Genomic DNA, 22795 nt, shown 5'->3' on the forward strand with positions numbered 1-22795 from the left:
ACAAGTATACAAAAAGTAAAGTATGTTTAAGTGTTTGGGGGTTATAGAATGAAGGCATTACACCCTTGCAGCTTAGGGTTAAAAACATACAGTATAAATGATAAACGAGAGAGAATTGAATTAACGGTTCATTCATGTGTGTGCACTCTTGGAAACTCTTTATTTTTTGTTAAAGCTGCAGATACTTCTGTGAATTATCTAGATATGCCAAATACAAAGACAAAAAGAAACTTAACTAGTAAAGCCACACCCCGTGCCATTTCACCCAATAGATCGAAAAGTAAAATTATTTATACTTTTATTGTTGAAAACTTCCTTAGAAATGATCAATCAAACGTGTGAGGCCTGACGGTAACTTTACTGGGAGTGGAGACTCCAGCTTGTCTCCATGGAGATGTTGACTAAAGCCAAATATAACATTTAGATTTAGGTTAGGTCCTCAATCCTCATCTAAATCCATTCTTTGATTACCCAATGCAAAAAATGCATATTCTGTGTCTAGCTGGTCATTAGGAGCTTGCTTTGTATTGCTGGCAACAGTATAATCCAAAATGTTACACAACGTGCCTTTAATTCAAATTAATTTATTGGAAGGAAAAAAGTTGACTTACATGGTCTGATACAGTAAATATCTTGATCAGCTTAACTGACTAGGAATATTTGATCATAATTGTGACTTGCTAAGAGTCAAAGTATAATAGTCTGCCTATAGAATGTTTATCTTTTCTTTTACAAGTAAAACTAGACTTTTTAAGCACAATTGGAAATTAAATCTTTTTTCAGCCGCAATACAAAGACTTTTTCGGAAGTGTACCTTTAACACATCGAAAATGCCAAGCAAAGTTCTTGTAAATGTCAAAATCGACTTGTGCCGAAAGACTATGATTGTACGCCATCATTAGGTTAACGCAGGTGTAGAAGTGTAGTTAGAAGCACAAGTGAATGATTCCTCACATTGAAGCCCCGGAGCTGTGAAATGGGCTGCTGTGTAGTTAGGTCAGAGCAGGGTCAATAGCAGTGATTAGGTATTGATCAGGCTGAAGAAGACACTCCATCATACTGATGCATGACCTACTTATGACCCGAGAGAGGAGCGGCTCCAGGCCGGGCCTGCATGGGGACCAAAAAAAATGGCAGTTTCTGAGTGTGGTGGTGTGGAGTGATTGGTAGGCTAGTTCTTTTAGTTATAGCAGCACATCGAGCCGGCACTTCATTAAAGGCAAATGATTGAAATGGCGTGTTCATCCTTGCTCTGTCACCATAGATCATCTTGACTGATTAATTATGTGGGCTAAATGTCCATAATTGTTGAAGCCGAGGAAAATATATAGTTCTGGATAAGAGTGTGGTGATAAGCTTTGAAAAAGTTGGAAATATGTCATTTTCTATGATTTCATGGATACTGAATGGACTCTGGCACTGCGTGTACGAAAATAGTCCAACATTTTTCTCTGGGCTCACACACAATTTAACAGTGCATAATAGCAATATGTCAATATACTGTGTGTAACTCTATGTTAGTATTGCCTAAGACCTGGTTTAACCTGGTCTTAACCCCCACCTTAACCGAGCACATCTTCTCCAGTCCAGCTTTACCCAAATCTAAAAGCTTCTCGACTGGAGCTGACAGCCTACAGGCCAGTGAAAGACCTACAAAACTGATCGTAAGTTTTTTGTCACCGCGTTGTTGCCACGTTTTTTTTTGTCACATCTATGGCGCTTTTTTGCCGTGTTTTCATAGTTTTTTTTTTTACGTGTCACATTTTTTGTTGTGTTTTTGCTGCTTTATTTTATTCTGTTACTGTTGCTTTTCCAGCACGTTTTTTGTTGCTCTGTTGTCACTTTTTTGTCACTTTGTTGCTGCGTTTTCATCCTCGTTTTCGATGCTACTTTGATGCTTCTTCCGAGGAGCTTTTAGATTTGGGTAAAGCCTTATTAGAGAATATATTATTATTAATACAAAAAAATACTATCGGTTATTGATCTTTCCAACTCGTTTAAAATCAGTATCAATATCAGCTCTCAGTATTCTATATTGGATGGGCTCTTTTAAGTTGCTCCTAATGACTGAATTTGAGAGTGAAAACCGTAAACTATGTAGCCGGCCATACTCAAGCCGTCCCTCGCTTTAAGGCCCATTAGCTGCTGGGAGAGGTTTGAGGTATTTATCAGCCTTATCGTGCGAGCAGAAGAAAATTGTTACATTATATGGTATCATGTTTTTCAGCTATCTGGAGGGCAATTCGCTGACATCGGTGCCCAAGGAGTTATCGTCGCTGAAACAGCTGTCATTGGTGTAAGAACCACTTTGATAACACTAGAAATGTAACAGGAATACAGTGTGCGAATTTCCCCACATTAAACCGCGTGTGACTGTGTTTTGACAGGGACCTGAGCAACAACAGCATCAGCATGTTGGGCCCGTACACCTTCAGCAACATGAGTCAGCTTGCCACTCTGTGAGTACCATACACTGCCATGTTACTGGGGATACCTCGTTTGACAAGGAAGATTTCAACTTCTTGCAGCAGTTACCATATCCAGATTTTTTTATTATTTTTTTTTGCCTTTTACAACATCCTCCAAGGGCACATTTCATTATTGTTGCTCACTGCTTTGTCTGCCGAGAGGACATTATGCATCTGTGCTTCCTAAACAGTGGACAAGAGGCTCAAAGTAGTTTCAATGTGTAACGTTTTGAAGCCACACTATTATTTTAGCTCAACAAAATGTACAAACTTGTTGTGCCACAATGTTCTGTGCTTTAAATAATTGAGTGTGCATTCGCAGTCATTTCTGTTATTGGCAGCTTGCATATTCTCCTCTGATGTCAGAGTTTAGTATTCCACATGCCTCATATTTGCTCCGGGCAGTTCACATCTCCAGCGTTTCCTACCCTGACATTTCGGATATGCCTGCTCGGTAATTCCCCAGTCGCTAACCTGTGGCTGCAGATTTTGTTTAAGAGTTACTGCCGAGCAAAAAATCGCTGCGTCACCTCATCCATCTTGCCGCTGCCTTTGTCTCTGCATCCTCTCTCCACCACTGTGTTTTAGGCTTTTTATTTTGTGTTGATATGTCAGTGGTAGGAAGGTCATGGAAAGCGCTTAACAGAAATAGAGCACCACAGGAAGCCTTGTAAATAAATAAAAAAAAACAGTAGAATTTACACTCTGCCTGTTTTTGACCTTGCGCTTGTCCTGTCTTGCAGCATCCTGAGTTACAACCAGATTCGATGCATCCCAGTTCATGCTTTCGACGGGCTCAAGTCGCTACGTCTACTGTGAGTAACACCGGCTGTCAATTACTGTGCTGGATAAATACTGTCATCAAATGTTAATCCCCTCCTGTTGTTCTCACTAAGATCTTTTTTCATGTGTTCTTTGTATAAAGAAATATAAAAATGTATTTAAGATGATGAAATCTTAATTGTCACTGCAGCAAGTTAGGAAAGTCATGTAATGAAATGTTGGGTTGCCAATTTACTTTTGTGTCATAGAGTAACTCATTTGCCACCATAGGCCCATATACAACAGACACCACATTGTCTAATCTAAATTTAAATACACCACCATTTTATCAGTCAATACCAACGCACAAGTAAGAGTCCAAAACAGCACAAAAAGTCACCACCTGGAGGTTGAGGTAGTGACTTTTTTCTCAACTTCCTTCTCTTTTCACAGTTTGAATGAAGTATAAATCATGTACCGCAGCTTTAAAATAGAAAATACAGTATAAAAAGGCATGTTAACAAAAGCAAGATGATGCAAAAGAGGAAAACTTTGAATAAAAACTAAAATAGAAAATAACAGAATAAGCAATAATGGATGAACATGGATAAGAACAGCTAATTGTAAGAGTAAAGTGACCTGTGGTATAGTTATGATAAAGCATACAAGTGGCAATCTGTCGTCCTCTCCTCAACACTTTGGATCTGCATGCTGTGGCTGGTCGCTCCTGTCCCCTCCTCCGATCCGTCGTCTCCTCGTGTGCCCCTCCTCTCCCCCCGGCCCAATGTGGTGTTTGATGAATCGACCTTCAGCCTTGGTTTCTCTCTGTCATCCATCTGCTTGTCCACCCTCTGTCTCCCGAACCACATGCACTATAGACCCCCCCCCACACACACACACACACACACACACACGCACGCACGCACATACAACAAGGTGCACCGTATATCTGGTCATTTATCTGTTTCCCAATAAGGAGGATTCAGGATTTACCATTTCTGTACTAGTTGTAGATTTAGTATTTAAAAGAATGTGATGTGTGTGCGTACAGTGACAGTCTAGCATATGATGATAAAGCAGGCATTTTTTCACATGGAAATTGATAAGGGGATCAATGAACGTCAGAGAATTCCCCACCACCCAATTCAATGTAAATGTTGATATGAATTCCAACATTCCTGCCTTTCTGGTAACAAAACACTATGCAAGCGGCCTGACTTCTTAGTTGTTACAAAATAATATATAATAATGTAGTTTTGGTTAACATTTATAAACCATTTTGATGCATACATGTACATTCCTGTGTACATTCCTTCAATAGTCTGCAGTCTTTTTTTTTTTAAAGATATAAACCCCCAAAACACTTACAACACAGCCTGAAGTCTCTTATGGTGCATTAACCTTGCAAAACTTTTGTGATCTTGTTTTATACTTTGCTGCTTTCTTGCTTTCATTCGACTTGATGTTTCCATGGGGACTGGTCCCTCTCTGCCCCCTCATAGCAACCAGTTGCCAGTCAGCCATCACTGTCACTTCCTCATTACCCACAATCCCCTTCGGGCTTCTGCTGCTGGGGCTGTTAGACCACCAAATAAATAGTTGCACAAACACAGGATAATGCACATGTAGAGTCCAGTCAGTAAACTGGAGCCGATGAAAAGGACGGTGCATAAACAAGAGGCTCAAAAAATAATTGTAGCTTGGACCATGACCCAGACTGGCAAACAGGTTTCCAATCGAGGTTGGCTTGATAGCTGTCCCCTGCCACCGCCTTTCACTCTAATGGAATGTGAACTTATATCCAGCAGGCGACACACTTAAATGGCCAGACAGAAAGGATACGTGCACGCGCCTGCAAAGTCCTCCGGGACTGGTGCACAGCAACTCATAAAACGGACAACAACCAAAAGGCACACTACTCCAAACGCCACATATACGGTTACACACGTCCAAATACACACACTGCAGATGACCATCGTTTTCTATTCCACTCAGGCCGTTACTGAGACTATGAGAATCCGCGTTCTGTTTATTTTATGTTATTCCTTCATACATATTTGATTCATTTTCCATTATTGAAGCGGCTGATGATGGCATGTCTCTGGCTGAGGAAACACAAATAATTTGAATAATTTAGCATGTCGCGTGAGGCTGCTGTGCAAGACCTCTATTAAAAAAATCCCTTTAATGCTCTATGTTGATATGATTCAGTAACATACAGGATGTGCCAATACCATGTTATTATTATCAAGAAAACCTCACACGCACAACGCCTCGTACTTGATATCTTAGTGGTAACTGTGAGGGCTGCACAATGTATTTTTCCATCTGGCTGAGGTTTCTGCATTTATGTCATTTTAGCCAGCCTTTGGTCCTGATTTTGTATTTTTTGTTTTGACATAATTTTCTGAAAGACAAATTGCTTGGAACATGGTGTGTTCAAACGCTTTACTAATATATCACTATAATATTGGCAATATTTGCAGCTCCAGTAACTGTTCTGCTGTGTGTAAATTTACTCTGGATATTGTTTGGTTTCATTGCAGGACTCTCCATGGTAACGACCTTTCAACTATCCCAGAAGGAGCTTTCAACCACCTCACATCACTGTCCCACCTGTAAGCGGTTAACATTTATCAATTGTTTTCAGATCGGATTATCGCATGAATATGATTGTTTCTATAATGAATATCTGCCAAACCTCTTAATCGCCAACGTTGCTTTTGTTTAGAGCTCTTGGTGCCAACCCCCTGTACTGCAACTGTGATCTGCGCTGGCTCTCACAGTGGGTCAAAGCAGGTTTCAAGGAGCCTGGTAAGAATTTTAATGCTCTTTCAGTCCTGTACATTTACACGCATGTAGTGGGTTGGTAACGTTTTCAAACTTATTTCAGGATTTGTATTTTATCATGTGGTAGTTTGATACTGAAATGACACACAGTGGGTGAAGATACCACCCTGATAACCAGACAATAATAAAATCAAAATACAAGCTGTTTTGTGTAGGTCAATTCATTCATTCTATTTATCACACAGAAAGGTACAGCCTCTACATAACCATAAATGCAAATATTAAGGATGAGATTTCAACATAATAACCTAGGAATGTAGAAATTTACCTCGACATCATCGCTTCTGCAGGAATCGCTCGTTGCACCGGACCTCCCGACATGGCGGACAGGTTGCTGCTCACCACGCCGCTGAACAGGTTCCAGTGTAAAGGTATACACAGCCTCATTCTCATTCAGCTCACTGCCCCGCTCTCCTTGTTAGTACATCGACCTATTTTCCATTATCTTTGCGAACATTAATCCCTGGATTAAGGCGGACAGCCACGGCATTGTGGTTAAAACTGGAATAAGTGGCTGCAAAGAGTTGTCAATTCTATCCCTTTTAGTGAATTAGGTCTCTTTTCAGTTTCAGCACACACACACCCACAAACTGTATCAAGTATTGTTTTATGTAGGAACGTTAGTTGCAGCCAAAATCCTTCAAGTAAGGCCTTGTTACAGTAATCAAACATTTTGTAGCTGTGTTGTGGGAGAAGGAGTAACACCGAAAGAAAAATGTTACACCTATTCACGGGTTTTAAGAGATGTAATTAACAAATCATGCTATCTTTTAAATGATCAAAAGTCCTCAAAATAGCACCCATATGTGGTGGAAATGTAGAATAGATTGCATAGAATCTTTGAGTTCGTTTTAGATGTGGTACATGTGAACATTTGGAAATCCCCCGTTATCAAAGCGTTTCGCGTCAGAGTGCAGACAATAAGCGTAGTGTCCTTGCTGAGTGTTGAGTGTGTCATTTGTAACTGTTTGAGGACACGACTGTGAGATAAAAGAACGAGTATTGATTTAGGTCTGGCTCTGAGCACAAAGATGTATCACTGAGTGCAACTGAAAAAGATCCAATTGCACACATTTTTTTTGTTTTGTTTTTCCTCCTCGGCTCGCTCCGCTATAACACGGTGTCTCTTCTCTTTGTGCCTCAGGTCCGGCTGACATTAGCCTGATGTCCAAGTGTGCACCCTGCCTGGCTGCCCCCTGCCAGAACAATGGGACGTGTGTCTCTGATGGCGCTGGCGTGTACCACTGCACCTGTCCCTATGGATTTAAGGTGAGCCCGCTGCAATCATGAAAGCCTTTCTGGGACCGGATGTTCTCAGAAAAAGTGAAACCTGTATCTCCGTTGGGAAAATTCGGTTTCAGCTTATATTGGTTCAATGTCTACGCTGCCTCAAACAGAACTACTAGAACATGGGCGTGTCTTTTTTCCATACAACCAGTAGTTCACCACACAGTCCCTTCCATTGATTGTGTACATCGATCAATGCAAACTCGTAATTTACTCGTAATCATTGCTCAAGAAGATGACACGGCCCCAGAGTGCGCACGTTTATGTGAAGAAACCACTGAGTCAGTGTTGTTAAACTGCTCAAGACGTTAGCATGTTACCGGTTAGCATTTAGCTTCAACAGCTCAGCTCTGACCTCGTCCAGAGAAAGCCCTGAACCAGACTCCAAACATCTAGCCTTGGATACAACATGCTGTTACTGTAGTATTTCCTCAGTGTTCATAGATGTGAGCCACACATGAGTTTATCGTGTTGAAGCCATTGACAGTTGATTGAATCCACTGTCAATGGTTGGCAGTTGCTAACCGGTAGCATGCTAACGTCTTGAGCAGCTAAAACACCGACTCAGACAGAGACTCGGTTGACATGACAAGCTGTAAAAATCACAGAGAAAAGGTTTTCTGTTTCCTCTTTGATGTGTTAATTTAGTCTGAGGAGTGAAGCAGTAACTCCTGCTGTAGCTCGACAGACAGAGCTGCTACATTTGCGCCACATTTGCTGGTTATGTCACATAAACGTGCGTCTCTGGGGCTGTGTTTTAACTGTTATCTTCTTGAGCAATGATTACGAGTACATAAAAATGCCACAATCAATCAGTTGTTTTTCAGTAGATGAGTAGATGTTGTAGTACTGCATAATTTACTTCGGTATTCAAAATGGCTGCCGAAACTATGTGTGATGTCAGTGGAAACGCATGTATATATATTATTCTGCCGTTTCTCATATCGTAGTCTATCAAATTAATCCAGCAGTCACAAAAAGATATAACTTTTGCTCCAGGACCCACGAAATTGGCTGTGTGTTTAGAGGTACAGAAGATGGATAGCCTTGCAGCATAAACCCGTGGTATTAGCAGTATTATCAGGCTTAGCATCGTAGCGCGCATGCATAATGGATCTACCTGTTAGTCAATAGAGAAATGATGACCACAGCTGGCTGCTCTGGAAGTATTGACCCCATAAACGACAGTGGGGTGTAAGAATTGTCAGGACCTGCATTAGGGAAAGCATGTAAATCTACTATTCAGGACTACGAGGGCTCAAATTCGCGTGTTGGCTTCCAATCCGTAGAAGTTAGTATAGTAGTGTAGTTTCAGATTCACAGTAATTGTCAACCCATCTGACAAATGTACGTGGACGACTGGGACCCATCTCTAGAGCCAGGATCTTGGTCAAGTTACCTATAGCTGCAGGTTGTAGCCTGAAACTGGAGTGTCCTTAAGAAACCAGGACAGGCAAACTGCACACAGAAAGACCTCCTTACAGTGAGGCGCAGGCGTGGCCTCGGTGCTACTACAATAGTACTGCCATTTCCAATATTGAGATACCATTAGCACTAAGACCATGTATTTTTAAATTGTACATTTGTAGTTCCAAGCTCCTAATACTGTATGTTTTGAGAAAAAGGGATTTACTTAACATCAAAATATTTTAGACTGGTTTGAAATTGTGAAGGCCACCTTTAGTTGCAATAATAGTGTTTCTATTCAACATGCGACCTGTTGCTTTGAAATAATAGCATCTATTACATAATAACAGCAACAAGACTGAACGTGAAATCAGTGGGTCATTTAAAAACATCCTGTCACGGTTTCTTATGCACTTCTATTTCAATGTTATGTTTTGTCCTACGCTCTAGGGTCAAAATTGTGAAATCCCCATCAACGCCTGCGTTAGCTTCCCCTGCGCTAACGGAGGGACGTGCCACATCGAACCGGGAATAGAGGACCACTTCAGGTAACGTGGCTTTTCACAAGACATTATCTTAATCCCAATTAGATGCATAAGGAAATTGTTATGTGAACACAATCCTTCTGAAAACCATTTGTAGCTTGGCCCGAGCTGCATCACTGGACAATGCATTAGCACAGATAACAACTGACTCTGGCGCTCTGATGCTTTTTCCTTCCCGTGTGCGTGTGTCGGGACAAAGCCAAGGATTCCCCATTGGACCCACGTATTTACTTTAAGCTCACCTGCTAAAAGAGATCGACATTTCTCCGTTCTGCTTCCCTTTCACTAAACTATACAGATATAGGATGTCATTTGTCAAGACAGGTGCTGCTAAATAGCAAGTGCAAGCTGGAAATAGCACATAGCTGTTGGTAGGAAATTTGAAATAGTGTGCATTACAGTATTAGGGCCCAAATCTAATATGTAATGAGAATGCTGCGGAAGTAAAAAAAGACTCCACTTTTGCACTTCGACTTGTTTTGCACGTGAGCAAATGCTTGGTAAATGACCCCCATTGAGTCAAGAATTAGTGTGTAAACCAGAACATTTTGTAGTGGTTAAATCATGGAAATACAATGTTAGTCTGTGAAAACGTGGATGTAGTGCTCAAGTAATATATTCAACAGTAGCATTTTACTTGCACTCGTCATGTGGGTGTAAGTGCAGTACAAACTACAATGTACCTGACCTTTCCCTTCGGGCTTGTTCACTGAGAAGAACTCTGGCAGTGTCTCTTGGTTCCAGGTCCTGAACACTTTTAATTTGCAAAGTAATTCATTTTCCTCACATCAAACAGAAAAGGAAATAAGAAAAAGGGATTTGCTCTAATATTTGTTATAATATTGTGAATTGAACATTGGTCCTCCAGTGCTTAATTTTTTAATTCGTAGTTTCAGGAACACTTTTGTATTTATGAGAACAAAACTCTTTCTGGAACTTTCATTAAACACCACCATATCATCTAAAATCTTTGCCTGATCCTCAAAATTGTTCCTGGATCCTTTACCTTAAGGAATGCGTACCCCCAAACTGGGGATCAAATTAAGCACTGGTCTTGCCTGTAAACTTAAACAAACTGTATTATCTAACTGTATTAAGTCTATGCGAATGTTCTTTCAATATTTTGAAAATACTCCACACTTTTAGAATGGAATAGAATTTAAAGAATACTGTATGTATTTAATACAGCATGTTAACAACTCGCATTACAGCACTAGCTTAAATTTAAAGAAATGTAAAGAATATTAAAGAAATGCATGAAGCTGTATTGAATTAGCCTGGTAAACCACACCCACTTCTTTTCTGCGCGAAAGAAGGTGGGTCTTGACGCACAGTAACCAATCACAACCGTCACAGGGAACTACGTCACTCGCTCCACCGCTAAGTTGTAGTTCAATCAACAGTGACATGTGCAAAACTAACTTATTAGCCAAAACTAATCATGAATGAAGGAGTCGAGGATTTTGCCTCTGTGTTCTCGTCAGTTTATAATCAATTCATATTTTGTGATTTGGACTACAGCTGTCTTCACGTCCGCTAATTGCTGATTGTTTTTTTCTTTCACTGACAATCTGAGCGTGTCAGCCCCGCCCCTTCAAACTGCTCCAATTGTTCCCTTACCAGACTAACTTCCCTGAGTGGAATGGACAGGGAATAGTATGGCAGAGCCAGGCAAGTATTGAATGGTGGAATTTCAAATTGTCCACATTTCTCCAGAATGGCAAAGATCCTGCTGAATGGAGGGCGTCGGTATGTGACCTCATTGTCTGAACACTTTCATTCATATTTACAAGCCTGGCAGTGCCACTCACATACTGTCCAAATCCTTTGTCTCGGACTCATGATATACAAGTTCTTTGATTGAAACAATTGTACATAATATATTCAGCAGATTTGTCCCTTAACAAGGCCTTTGCCCTTTGAAATCCTGTGATGTGTGTCTGGCCTTTAGCTTCTCCGTGGTAATGCTATCAGGGCTCTTTTTACCCTTTACACACCCTCCCTTAACGTTAATAGCAACACAGGTAAATCCCCATACTCCCCGAGAGACGCAGAGGGAGAGACAGGCCGTGCTCCTTTGACATTTTAACATGGGACATAATCAGACGGGCCCATCCAATTAGCCCCGCTTCGGAGCAGAGGGCCATTTGTCAAAGTATATGCTTAAATGTCAGGAGGAGAATTTGAGCGGTGGCCGGCGATCTTTGACCCAATCATTTGTAATCTGTTTGGCTACTTCCCTTATCTGTAATTCAAGGGTTGGTCTCAGGGCTCCTTGTTGAATTTTGATGCGGATTCCGATTACAGTAAATCCCAGTCTCCTCAAGGATTTACCATCGATAAAACCTGCTAACTCCATAGTTTAAACCTCAGAGACGTGTATTAGTTTAGCAATTCATTGTGTGAGTGTGCTGCTTCATAGGTTTTTCCAAAATGTGCACTGAATCTTTATTTTAAAACATCCAGTGCATTTCTAAGAGCAACACCAGTCAGCTAGTCACGAGTTAGCCCTATCTGACATATGGTAGAAACCACCCACACGCACTGAAAGAATAAATTATTAGTTTTAGTTGTTCTATTCATCATCATTTCTACCATTGTAGCTTTGTAGTTCAATGAAAAGACCGTGTATCGCAGATCAGCCACAATAAAAGTAATATTACTTCATCTGACAGAACCAACATAAAATATGTAAAAAGGGCTGTTGTAAGTGAATAAGAAATTTCACACTCTCTCACACAGTGTAGACATCAAAAGACTGTACTTAGAGGTCAGATATTTAGCCCTTTCAGAGCTTTTTAGCCTCGCGGGTGGTGTTTCCAGTTGTAATCATAAAGTAGGCTGTACGGCGTGGGAGCCAGAGTTGCTGAGATATGTGAAGGGAAAGTTTGGATTTGAAGAGTTGAAAAATAGAAAATAGAGCCAGTAACAAATCAATACTTCACAGAACTAAGTTGACAAAGTGTACCAACATAGTTCGTCAGATAGTCGTGTGTTTCTGTTGCAAATGGGCAGGTTTGATCTTGCTGTGGGGACAAAAGGATACATTTGCAAATGGAAACAGAATATGGTTCACACCCCTCTATTCTATTGATACATGATAACTGTGAATAATTGAATGGGGCTCAAAAGCTTTCTGTACCCACTATCTGAGAACTTAACCAAAAACAGATCAAAGATGAGAGTGAATAAAACAGGGGAGGAAGATGGTCGGGAAGGAGGAGGCTTGAATAATTCTTGGAGAGTGCCACATGTGGGCGATGTCCAACTGAGCCAGCATCTTTGAGGTCTTAGGTTAGCTTGCAGTTAGCTCTTTTCCAGCCTAATTAAATGTTAAAGAACGAAAGACTTTTTGAGAGCAGCATTGGCTATGTTTGCACTTAAGGGAATAGCAGTCAGTGATTTTATATTTTTAGGTCGTTGTAGTTTTTTCATCGTGTGCTATGTCGGGTGCCTTGTAACCTGATCTTGAACTTTGGTGCAGCTTTGATGAACTTTTGAAAATACATTCAAATGTACAGTAAATGAAAAATGTTGATTTCCTATAGATACACCTTTAAGCAGCACTAAGCAACTTGTTTACCTTAATAAATCCTTTCCGTAGTCCCTTTGGGGGTAATACAAGTGTTAATGGGATGAATGGGGGGGGGTCTTTCATCTCCCCCTGGTGTCTCTGGCCAGAAAACTACACTTGCAACTTTCCCTGCACTGGGTCGGAGGCACAATACACACTATTGGAATCACGAAGCAGAAGCTAACAGGCTAACGGGCAAAGCTAACTGTGGGTTAGCGCCACTTTAGCAGTGTTTACAGCCATGTTTTGAGTGAAAAAAATTATCTCCATTGTGTAAATGGATGTACAATATTCCTCTCTCCCTTTGTCTTTTCTGTCAGCGCAGTATTTACTCTCACGGACAATTAATGAGTAAAAAAACACAACATGCTACGACACCTGCAATGGCGCTTATGGCCTCTAGGGGCATGAGTTACTTAGTACTACTTTAACCTTAAATGGACTGACTATTTAAAATTTCTAACAACGTGTATTTCATTCAAATGCGCAGGTGATCACAGAGATATATGACCTAGTAAAGTGCGGACACTGACTTAAATTTGACCTTTACTGAACAGGAATTTCTTAGTGGAATCATGGTTGTAAATTTGCAATAGTTTAAGCTTTGAGCAGAACCGCAAAATTTTTATTTGTGCTTGCGAATGTGGCATGGGCTGGCTGTCTCTTTGTTGGACAGCTAAATATAGATGTGTTTTGGCTCCACTGGAGGAGGAAAGCACGGGGCAATCTGTCGTATTTTAAGCTCTTACATGGGAAATCCAAGCCGATGTGAGCGGCTGATTGATAGAGCGATTGATTTTATTTCCACTTGTGCAGCTATGGAGGGAGAGAGAGAGAGAGAGAGAGAGAGAGAGAGAGAGAAAGGGCTCTGTCTAATAATGAACATTTTGCGTTCACTTGTGTGCAGCTGTGTGTGCCCACCGGGATTCGAAGGCCAGCGTTGCGAGATGAACCCGGACGACTGTGAAGACAACGACTGTGAAAACAACTCAACCTGCGTCGACGGCGTCAACAACTACACCTGCGTGTGTCCGCCCAACTACACAGGTACGGCAGGGCGATTCTGTTGGCACAAATGTACCGTAAAACGTCGAGCATTCCAGCCCTAAAAAACAGCCGAAAGGGTCACTGAGTCCCAACAGCACGCAGTCATATTTTCCACTTTGCTGGATGGCGAGTTAGTAAAAAGACAGCCTCTCCGCACTGACCTGAAACTGCTCCTAGAGGAGGCATCACACGGGAAGGGAGAAAGGGGAGATGGGAACGAGTGCGCACTGGCTGAAAGGGGAAAAATAAACACAGAGGAAAGCAGAAGTAGACGGGGTGGATTGAGGAGCCAAAATTATACAAAAATAGAAGATTATTAGGTGCTTAGTGATAAAATGGAAACAACGGAATGTCCTAGGGAAAAAAAGGGACAATCTACAACAGCCATGGATCTAACTTGCACTGGTGACTGAAACTTACGGTATAAAGGGTCTAATACTTTGCTCACTGCAGCAGGTCAACTAATGGTGCATGCACGTCAGAAGGGGTAAGTAAAGAAAATAAAGTACAGTTTCTTAGGATATACTGACTTGCTCAATGGAAGCAATAATTACACCCCCCAAAGGCCTGTATATCCATTTTACCAACAAAACAAATATTAATAAGGAGCTCTTCTTTGAACTTGCTACTTAGATTTATTCACCAAGTTAAATTTAAGTGGATCAAATCGCCGGAGACTAAAACGCTGACATGGAAAATGAGTTTGTTTTCAATCTGTGTTAGCGTCCTTTACAGCACAGCTGCTCCCCTTTGACACTGGACCTCAGTCAGTGCACACACACCATGTCATTATCGTATTTGGCAACGAGAGGCTTTTGCGTCGCCAGATACCTGACCACATCCAGCTGGTTCCTCCGGGCTCCGCTCGGCCCGGTGAACCATAATCATCAGGTGTCGCTTAAAGAGGACAGTCCTTCAACAATCACCCAGTTTTCCCCAACTCAGCAGCAACATTTAAGGTCACACGATATTTAGAAAAGCTGAGACAGGTTTTCTGCCGTGTATAACCAGGGTGGTATATCTTAGAATGAGGAGGGTGAAGATCAGGAAGCAAGACGGTCTTCTGTGAAAGTTATAGGACATCTTTCTAATTTGTTGCTTGTACAGTATATGTTAATCAGTTCTCTTCATTGCAATATGAGTTGAAATTATTGCATACTAATGTGTTCTCTTTAAGTTTCCCTAGTCCATACAAATAAGGCAACTATTATACATCAATAAATGGTACATACAGTGCATATACCCTAGAGCTGAATGTTGAATACGAAGCTCAAACTTAGAGCATCTTTTGTACAAAAACATCTTCAGAGGAGACTGCTGGAGACAGGCGAGGCGGGCAGCAGCTGGGGATTAGATTAAACACACACAAAAACAATGGAAATGTCTTTGACCTGGTCAGTCCCCTCTTCCTCTGTAGGACCAACTACTGATTTGTAGTTGATAAAGATTTGTACAAGCATGATATACAACCAGACTAATAGCCTCTATGTCTGTCTGTCTGTCTGAGTGCAGTTGATAATAGACACATTATCCACAGTCACGGAATAAAATGGCGCCAAAGAAAAAACAAGTAGATGAGCAACACAACGTACTGTGCAATTTTATCTATTATATAAAACTGTCAGAAAAGTTTACTTTCTCCATTTGCAGTATGAAATGACTTGTGCTTTTCCCCATCAGTCCCATAAATCTGATTTAAGACTTAAAACTTCCCTTTCAAATACTACCAAAGTAAATGTAAGTGATAGGGGAGAGTGGGGTATGAGCCACTTTTTGCTTTTGTGGTTGTTGAGATGCAACATTTTACTATTTATACACATTTTGGGATGTTTTCTATTCTTTTGCATCTTCAAAAATTATCTGAAGTATGTGGTTTTAAAGATGTTGGTCTTCAACTTATCCCCAGAGTGGGGTAAGTTGAACCAGATCTTGGGGTAAATTGAAGATTTATAAAAAGATTTATAGGTGAAATTAATAATAAAACATAATTAAGTCTCATTTTTCAGTTTCCCATTAGCAATTTTATTCCGAAAACATATTATAACAAATATTTTTCTTTTCATGTGCTCCTTCTGCAGATTATGACATTTTGTCTCTACAAAAAAAATCCCAAATAATTTAATGTAATATCTCATTTTAATTTGCTTGTCTCTACTAGATCTAGAACCACCAATAAACAATGCAGAATTGTACATTAAAATTGTTAGTCATTCATTGTTTTTTATGAAGCAGAGGCGGCTCAACGTATTTCGGTTTATTTACCCCATTATTTCTTATTTGAGAATACGAAGAGAAATCTTCCCAAATTATTAATCTGCTTTTATACCTAATTTAAAGGGGCTAGACGCAAGTTAGCAGTTTTATACTCACTACTGCCACCTCAGGTCATACGTGTAACTGCACCTTCTATACTAAGCTCGTGCATAACGACACTTCAGACCCGAATTAATGAGTGACAGTGTAGGATTTTAGAGGCAGTTGTGGTGAACAGGTCTGGGCTCATTTTACACATTAGGACATTGTTGAAACATGTAGGGGGAGGAAAATACTTAATTTTAACATTTTTAAACTCCGTATAGTCCCTTTAATGAGCCAACAACCAACATCAGGAAAAAAAATCTACCTGCATGTTTTGTTTGTTTGTGATGATCGCTTTTGGGATCAGGCCACAAATGTACTCTGAACAGCGGAAAAAAAAGCTTTTTAATAAAAAGTGAGGTTATTTTACAGCCAATTTTTTTCTCTGTCTCACATTAAAAAAAAAATCTCATCTTACCCCACTCTCCCCTACAGCTTTCATAGTAGTAAAGGTTTGAGGAGGGCTTAAATTCAGCATTATTACCAGAGGATGAACACCTTTGAATAAGAGGCGAAATATCATCAACTCCGACAAACCAGTTCAAATGATGTCTTTGCTTTGTTTAAGAAACACATGCATTTTCTCCCGTTTGTGTTCCTCAGGCGACCTTTGTGAAGAAGTGCTGGACCACTGCCTGCCCGGGTTTGACCTCTGTCTGCACGACTCCAAGTGCATCGGGGTCGGTCGCAGTTACAGGTGAGAGATTCCCCTTAGATTAACCTTTAACCTTGCGTGGCAGTAAATCTGTACCCGTAGATCGAACCAGGCGAGACGTAATAGGAAGATATAAATGCAGCTCCAACGTAGGCGAGCGCTTGGCTACTTTGCTGTAATGGCGCTGGTAATGTTTCCATGTGATTTCAGGTGCGAGTGTTTGCCCGGTTACGTCGGCCAGCAGTGTGAGCAGGACTATAACGACTGCCTGGAGAACAAGTGCCAGCACGGAGCCGAGTGTGTGGACGCGGTGAACGGCTACACGTGCATCTGCAAAGAGGGCTTCAGGTCAGGACTGAAGGATTCAAAATATCTAATTGCAGTTTTCGTTTTTGTGAGAACACGCCTAAACTAACATAAGATCCAGATGCATTTCAGGACAAATTTGTATAGGACTACGCTGCAGGGTGTGTAGGTTTATACATATTAAAAACCTCAATAAACTTAAAATGATTCCCCTAATAACTGTAGATTTGCTAATTGCAACTTTGTAGCTCGCAATAATAAGCTAATAAAGAACACTGACAGTCATGGTCACCGATGCAGCAGATCATTGGAGCAGTCCCACTCACTAGAGGCTGGACTGGGAGGAGATACAGATGGCGCTTCCTAATCGGACACTTGACTGTCTAGACCCACGGCGAGTGTATGTGTGTGTGCTCAACCAGCAGATGTAGCTCCATGTGGTTAATTATAGCTGAGACTGTTGGCAAGAAAGAAACAAATTCATCACAGGGGACGCACAAAGATAGAGAAGATTAAAAAGAATGAGGAAAGATGTGAAGTTGCTCCGAAATAACAAATTGAGACGCTGACTTCCTTAAAGAAACATTGGCTTACTTCAAATAAGCAAATGTGTAGCAACTTTTATGAGGCAGCAGAGGCACAACAAACCGCCTCATTTAAGTCCTATGAATAACTAATGTTCTGTTGAATCTCCCATCACAGTGGGTTGTTCTGCGAGAACCCTCCACCAATGATCCTGTTGCAGACCAGCCCATGTGACCAGACGGATTGCCAGAACGGCGCCCAGTGCCTGATGGTTGCCGGGGAGCCGGTCTGCCGCTGCATGCCGGGTTTCTATGGCAATAAATGTGACAAGATGGCCACTGTTCACTTCCTCGGACGGGAGGCGTACGTGGGATTGCAAAGCGTGAAGCTCCCCTCCAGAGTTCATATATCGTTACAGGTATGACCTTATCCATTCAGTCGTTATATATCAGAGGTGACACGTTGGTTAGCGCTGGGCTAGTCCTGGGCTCACTTACCGGACAGTGAGGGACCATTACATGTGGAGTTTCCATGTTTTCCCTGAGTCTGCGTAGATTTCAACCTAAAAAGGCGACTCTCTTAATGCGTATGATAGTGCTGACGAAATCTAACTCAAAATCTAGAGGTGGTTCCTTGGATGCTGCGCTCACGCTGCCCCAGCGTCATTAAAGGATGATATAGAGGACAAATTTCCCCATGGGGACGATGAAGTGTACCGTAACCTTGGCAATTATGAATAAATCAGAGGCCTGATACATTCTCGCAGTATAAACTCCCAAATAATTGAATGAAAGTAATCAATATATTGTATATTGCCTCAATATGCGTCTGCCTCCCACCATTTTTTGCGTCTTTTAATGCATCACAGTGGAATAGTAACAGAAATACATCTAACTCAAACAAACAATACACAAGCTCTTAGGCCGGTAGAGCAGAAGGGATGTGCTCATCAGGACAGTACATCTGCCCTCGTGAGCACTTCTCGATGTCCTTCTTTTAATGCATCTTAGTTCATCTTAGTTTAGATCTAGGAAAGGAGGGAAAAGGGGAAAAAATGAAAATAGCAAAAACACAACAATACAAATATAGATTAGGGGCAGAATGGTGGAGAACAGATATATATAAAAAAGAACAAAATTCGCGATCATGAAGTAATTTACCTGGCTGGTGTCAAGCATGATGACAATGACTATTGAACATAACAGTGATTATTATTATATTATTATTACATTATTAATATACCATTATTAGTACTATTATTATTATTATTATTTTTAATATATTATTATTATTATTATCCCTCCTGGAACCGCCACCGTAACGTGGTGGAGGGGTTTGAGCACCCGAATGATCCTGGGGGCTCTGTTGTCGGGGGCTTCGTGCCCCTGGTAGGGTCTCCCATGGCAAACAGGTCCTAGATGACGGGTCAGACAATGGGCGGCTCAGAAGCCCCTTATGAGAGACCAACAGGCCCGGTTAGAACCATGAGGCCGTCCATCTGTGGACCCACCACCTGCAGGAGGAGCCATACAGGGCTGGTGCAATGTGATTTGGGCAGCTCCAACAGCTGCCCCCACAACGGAGACGAGTATTATTATTATTATCGTTATTATTATTATTATTATTATTATTATTATTATTATTATTATTATTATTATTATTATTATTATTATTATTATTATTATTATTATTATTATTATTATTATTATTATTATTAGATAATGACAATGTTGATAATGATATTAGTAACATCGATGATGATGATGTTGATGACGCCTACCAATACAGCCTACATTTTCAGTTTTTTGGTTCAGTGTTATTTGTGATCTGTTGTTTTTGCTGTCACAATAAAATAATTGATGGACTATAGAGTTGTAATCCCATCAGAATGAATCTTTGGATGGTAACATATAAAAATAGCGCCTTCATTAGTGTGCATGCAGACTCTGCTTTTAGGTGTTGCAATGGTCTGCAATTGACCAGTTGATGTTCAATTAATGAGTTGTTCGCTTTTATGAAACAACATTAACGTTTATTTCATTTTAGTCTGTTGACTCTAAGCACAAAAGTTATGTTTTACTACTCTCCAGTGGAAACATTTGCGGTCTGCTTCAAATCAAGAATTCAAGTCTCGAGGTTTTATTTTCATGGCGCAGTGGACATTCATGACCATTCACAAACACGCCATTACACGCTGCATACATTTTAGAGCCCTATGTTACCTGAAACCCCACTACATCCCCTCTTTTTAGGGTGTGCCAGTGACTGAACAGCACACAGGAAGAGAAGGCAACTCTAATTGATATTTAGCACCTGTTCTGGATGGGTAGCGTATGTGAATGTATGCGCTCTGGGTTTCTGTGGTGCTGCCAGGAGCACTCAATGTCAATGCCAAGCCTGTTAAAGCTCTACCAAGAGGCACTAAGGCAAAGGCAGGAGAGGAATTGAAAAAAGGGCCACCGCACTTCATAAATCACTTCACGCTATTTCCCTCTCTCTCTTTAACACGGTTCTTGTCTTTTCTGATTTTCTGGCCTAGTTTTTTTTTTTTTTTTTCTGTTGTCCTCTCCTCTCCAATGCCCTCACTCTCGACTTTCTCTGGCAGCTTGTTAGCAGGTGTTGACTTGGCTATGCTCCATTGAAGCCGGAGTGTTAAGTGCTTGGCCCCTTGGCCCCACTTCCACTCACTAGTTAGTTAGCGCTTAGCGGCGCACGCCAGCGAGTGTGACATGTCAAGTGCACACGTAGGAGAGAGGGAGGTGTGGCTCGTCTCATTCAAGGCCATGTGCTGGAATTTGCATTTCATCCTTATTACCGTTCGCTGAGGGCAAGCGGCATCTGCATAATGCACGTCATTGAGATTCATTGTGGTATTACCGTTGTTACCGTCTCGCTTTAAAAGGCCAATAGAAATATGTAAACACACAAAACTCATCTCATTACATGATGCATTTGGGCACATCTGGGTAAATGTCTGCCAATAATAGTGCTTTTAGAGCATTACCAAAGACTCTCATACTCTCAAAGATGGCATTGTTTTGTCTTGGATTAGGACTCAGAAATTATTTCACTGATGTTTCCAAGACACAACCACCCAGCTGTACTGAATGAACATTACTGGCACACACTTTCATTCACTTTTGTTGTGTCAGCTAGTATAATATATAAGTTTGTGATGTTAAAAAAGATTCTTATTTTGTTGTGTTTGTGTAGGTGGCCACAGAAAAGGACAATGGCGTTCTACTGTATAAAGAGGACCATGACCCTCTGGCTCTGGAGCTGTACCAGGGACATATACGCCTTATCTATGACATTGCCAGCTATCCACCAACCACTGTGTACAGGTAAGACGCGCACATTGACCTCTGCCGACCACATTGTAGTCATAGTGGTATTTACATACTTACATGGGGTATGCACTCAAGCTCTTTATGTAAGAAAAAGCATTGCGGGTGCGCGCCGGTCCACTAGTCCAATTGTGTAGCAAATGTAGAAGTAAGGACACAGCCTGGCAGACGTTAGCATAATTGAATTGGGAAAACAGCAAATGTAGAAATGTAAGTGATGTAGTCGTGGCTGGAATGAGAAGTAGCCGCGGTTCGGACCAACACAAGGTCGCAGTGAGAGGGGGGTACTGTGCTGCCTGCCTCTGCCTCTGATCATAATGTGCCGCAGGTTCAGAACAAATCTGATTTGAGGATAAGGACATTATGTCATCAGAAACTGGACTCTACGCAGGAGAGCTGAGGTCTCTGTTTACTTTGTCAAGGACAGGAGTCTGCAGCAGACAGATCATGATAATCATGTTTGTTATACTTTATTAGAGATCTGTTCCAAAGAGGGACAAGCAGCAGACATTTGTGGAGACAGACAGTGCTGTTACACAAAAGTAGTTTTGTAAAAAATGCTTGTGTGTGAAATTAAAAGTTTCCCACCGAATGAGAATCATGAGTATTTGACAACAGCACTCCCACAAATTAATCAAATATAGGCCTGCATTCATATCATTACTAATGGACAAGAGCTGGACAATCAGAGTTGCTCATTACTGAGACAAAAGACCTGCTCTCACTGTGTTGAACATTGTTTTCAGAATACTGTTCTAACTCATTTGCTCATAATTATTTGTCACAGAAAATGTAACCACCCTACATTTTTTTATATAAATCAAATCAACAAAGTCGCAGTAGCGGTGGTGGCATTGTGCTGATGCATGTGAACTCTGTCTCCAATAACCTTTGATAAAGTGATGCATACAAACAGCTTCATTAGAATAAAGGCACGCGGCTGTGGTCAAACCACATCTGATTTTTGGCCTGAGATGCTAAAGGGCTGTTGGACAAAGGCATACTAATAATCTAAATCATAACAAATGCGTGGGGCATACGCACTTGTTACCATTAGAATAACTATCGAGGTGTATGGTTTTCTCATAGTACAGTTTTAACCCCTTGACGCCTGAATTTATTTCCAATTATGTAGAAAACATATTATCAGTTTTTTAAGGTTTAGGTTTACGTTCATTAAACATTGACATAGCAGAAAAAACAGATTTATAAAACAACGTTAAAGCTTGTGGGATAAAAGATATTTCACTTTTTTTTTTGGTGTTGCTCTTCTTGGCTGCATATGGTCGTCGGTGCCTGAGCTTAGGGGGTGTGAGTTATGAAGGTGTGCAGAGGAAAAGAACCGTCCTTCAAGATATTCTGGAGGGTCTGCAGTGTGGCCATGTCCCGCCTCTCACTCAGAGATTGGATGTGTTTTTGCTTTCAAGTTACGAATATATTTTAATGTAATATTCATTAAAAGCAAAATAACTACAAAACATTGTAATACGCTCTGTTATTAATGTTTAGAATGTTAAACTATAAAAGGATGCGTATTTCTAATATTATTATTGTATATTTTTTTCATAGAAAGCCCTGTGAGACCTTAAACCAAATGTGACCTCAAATCGAGTGCAGGCCATTATGAAAAGTCAGTGAAGGGGATGAAGAGAGATGGAGGGCAG

General features: G+C 40.9%; 1 protein-coding gene across 1 annotated transcript in view; it reads left to right on the forward strand.

Annotated features, from left to right (window-relative positions):
• The window catches only part of slit3 (slit homolog 3), a 227285-nt gene that overhangs the window by 193820 nt on the left and 10670 nt on the right, over positions 1 to 22795 (forward strand). Inside the window, exons 20-32 of the mRNA XM_079556106.1 lie at positions 2228 to 2296; positions 2388 to 2459; positions 3212 to 3283; positions 5777 to 5848; positions 5962 to 6044; positions 6371 to 6451; positions 7225 to 7349; positions 9225 to 9322; positions 13801 to 13940; positions 16902 to 16995; positions 17164 to 17301; positions 17962 to 18202; positions 20998 to 21128. Of these exons, the coding sequence (XP_079412232.1) occupies positions 2228 to 2296; positions 2388 to 2459; positions 3212 to 3283; positions 5777 to 5848; positions 5962 to 6044; positions 6371 to 6451; positions 7225 to 7349; positions 9225 to 9322; positions 13801 to 13940; positions 16902 to 16995; positions 17164 to 17301; positions 17962 to 18202; positions 20998 to 21128 (1416 nt within the window). The remainder of the gene's footprint in view (positions 1 to 2227; positions 2297 to 2387; positions 2460 to 3211; positions 3284 to 5776; positions 5849 to 5961; positions 6045 to 6370; positions 6452 to 7224; positions 7350 to 9224; positions 9323 to 13800; positions 13941 to 16901; positions 16996 to 17163; positions 17302 to 17961; positions 18203 to 20997; positions 21129 to 22795) is intronic.

This window comes from Gobius niger, assembly GCF_951799975.1.
Source record: "Gobius niger genome assembly, chromosome: 5".
NCBI lineage: Eukaryota > Metazoa > Chordata > Actinopteri > Gobiiformes > Gobiidae > Gobius > Gobius niger.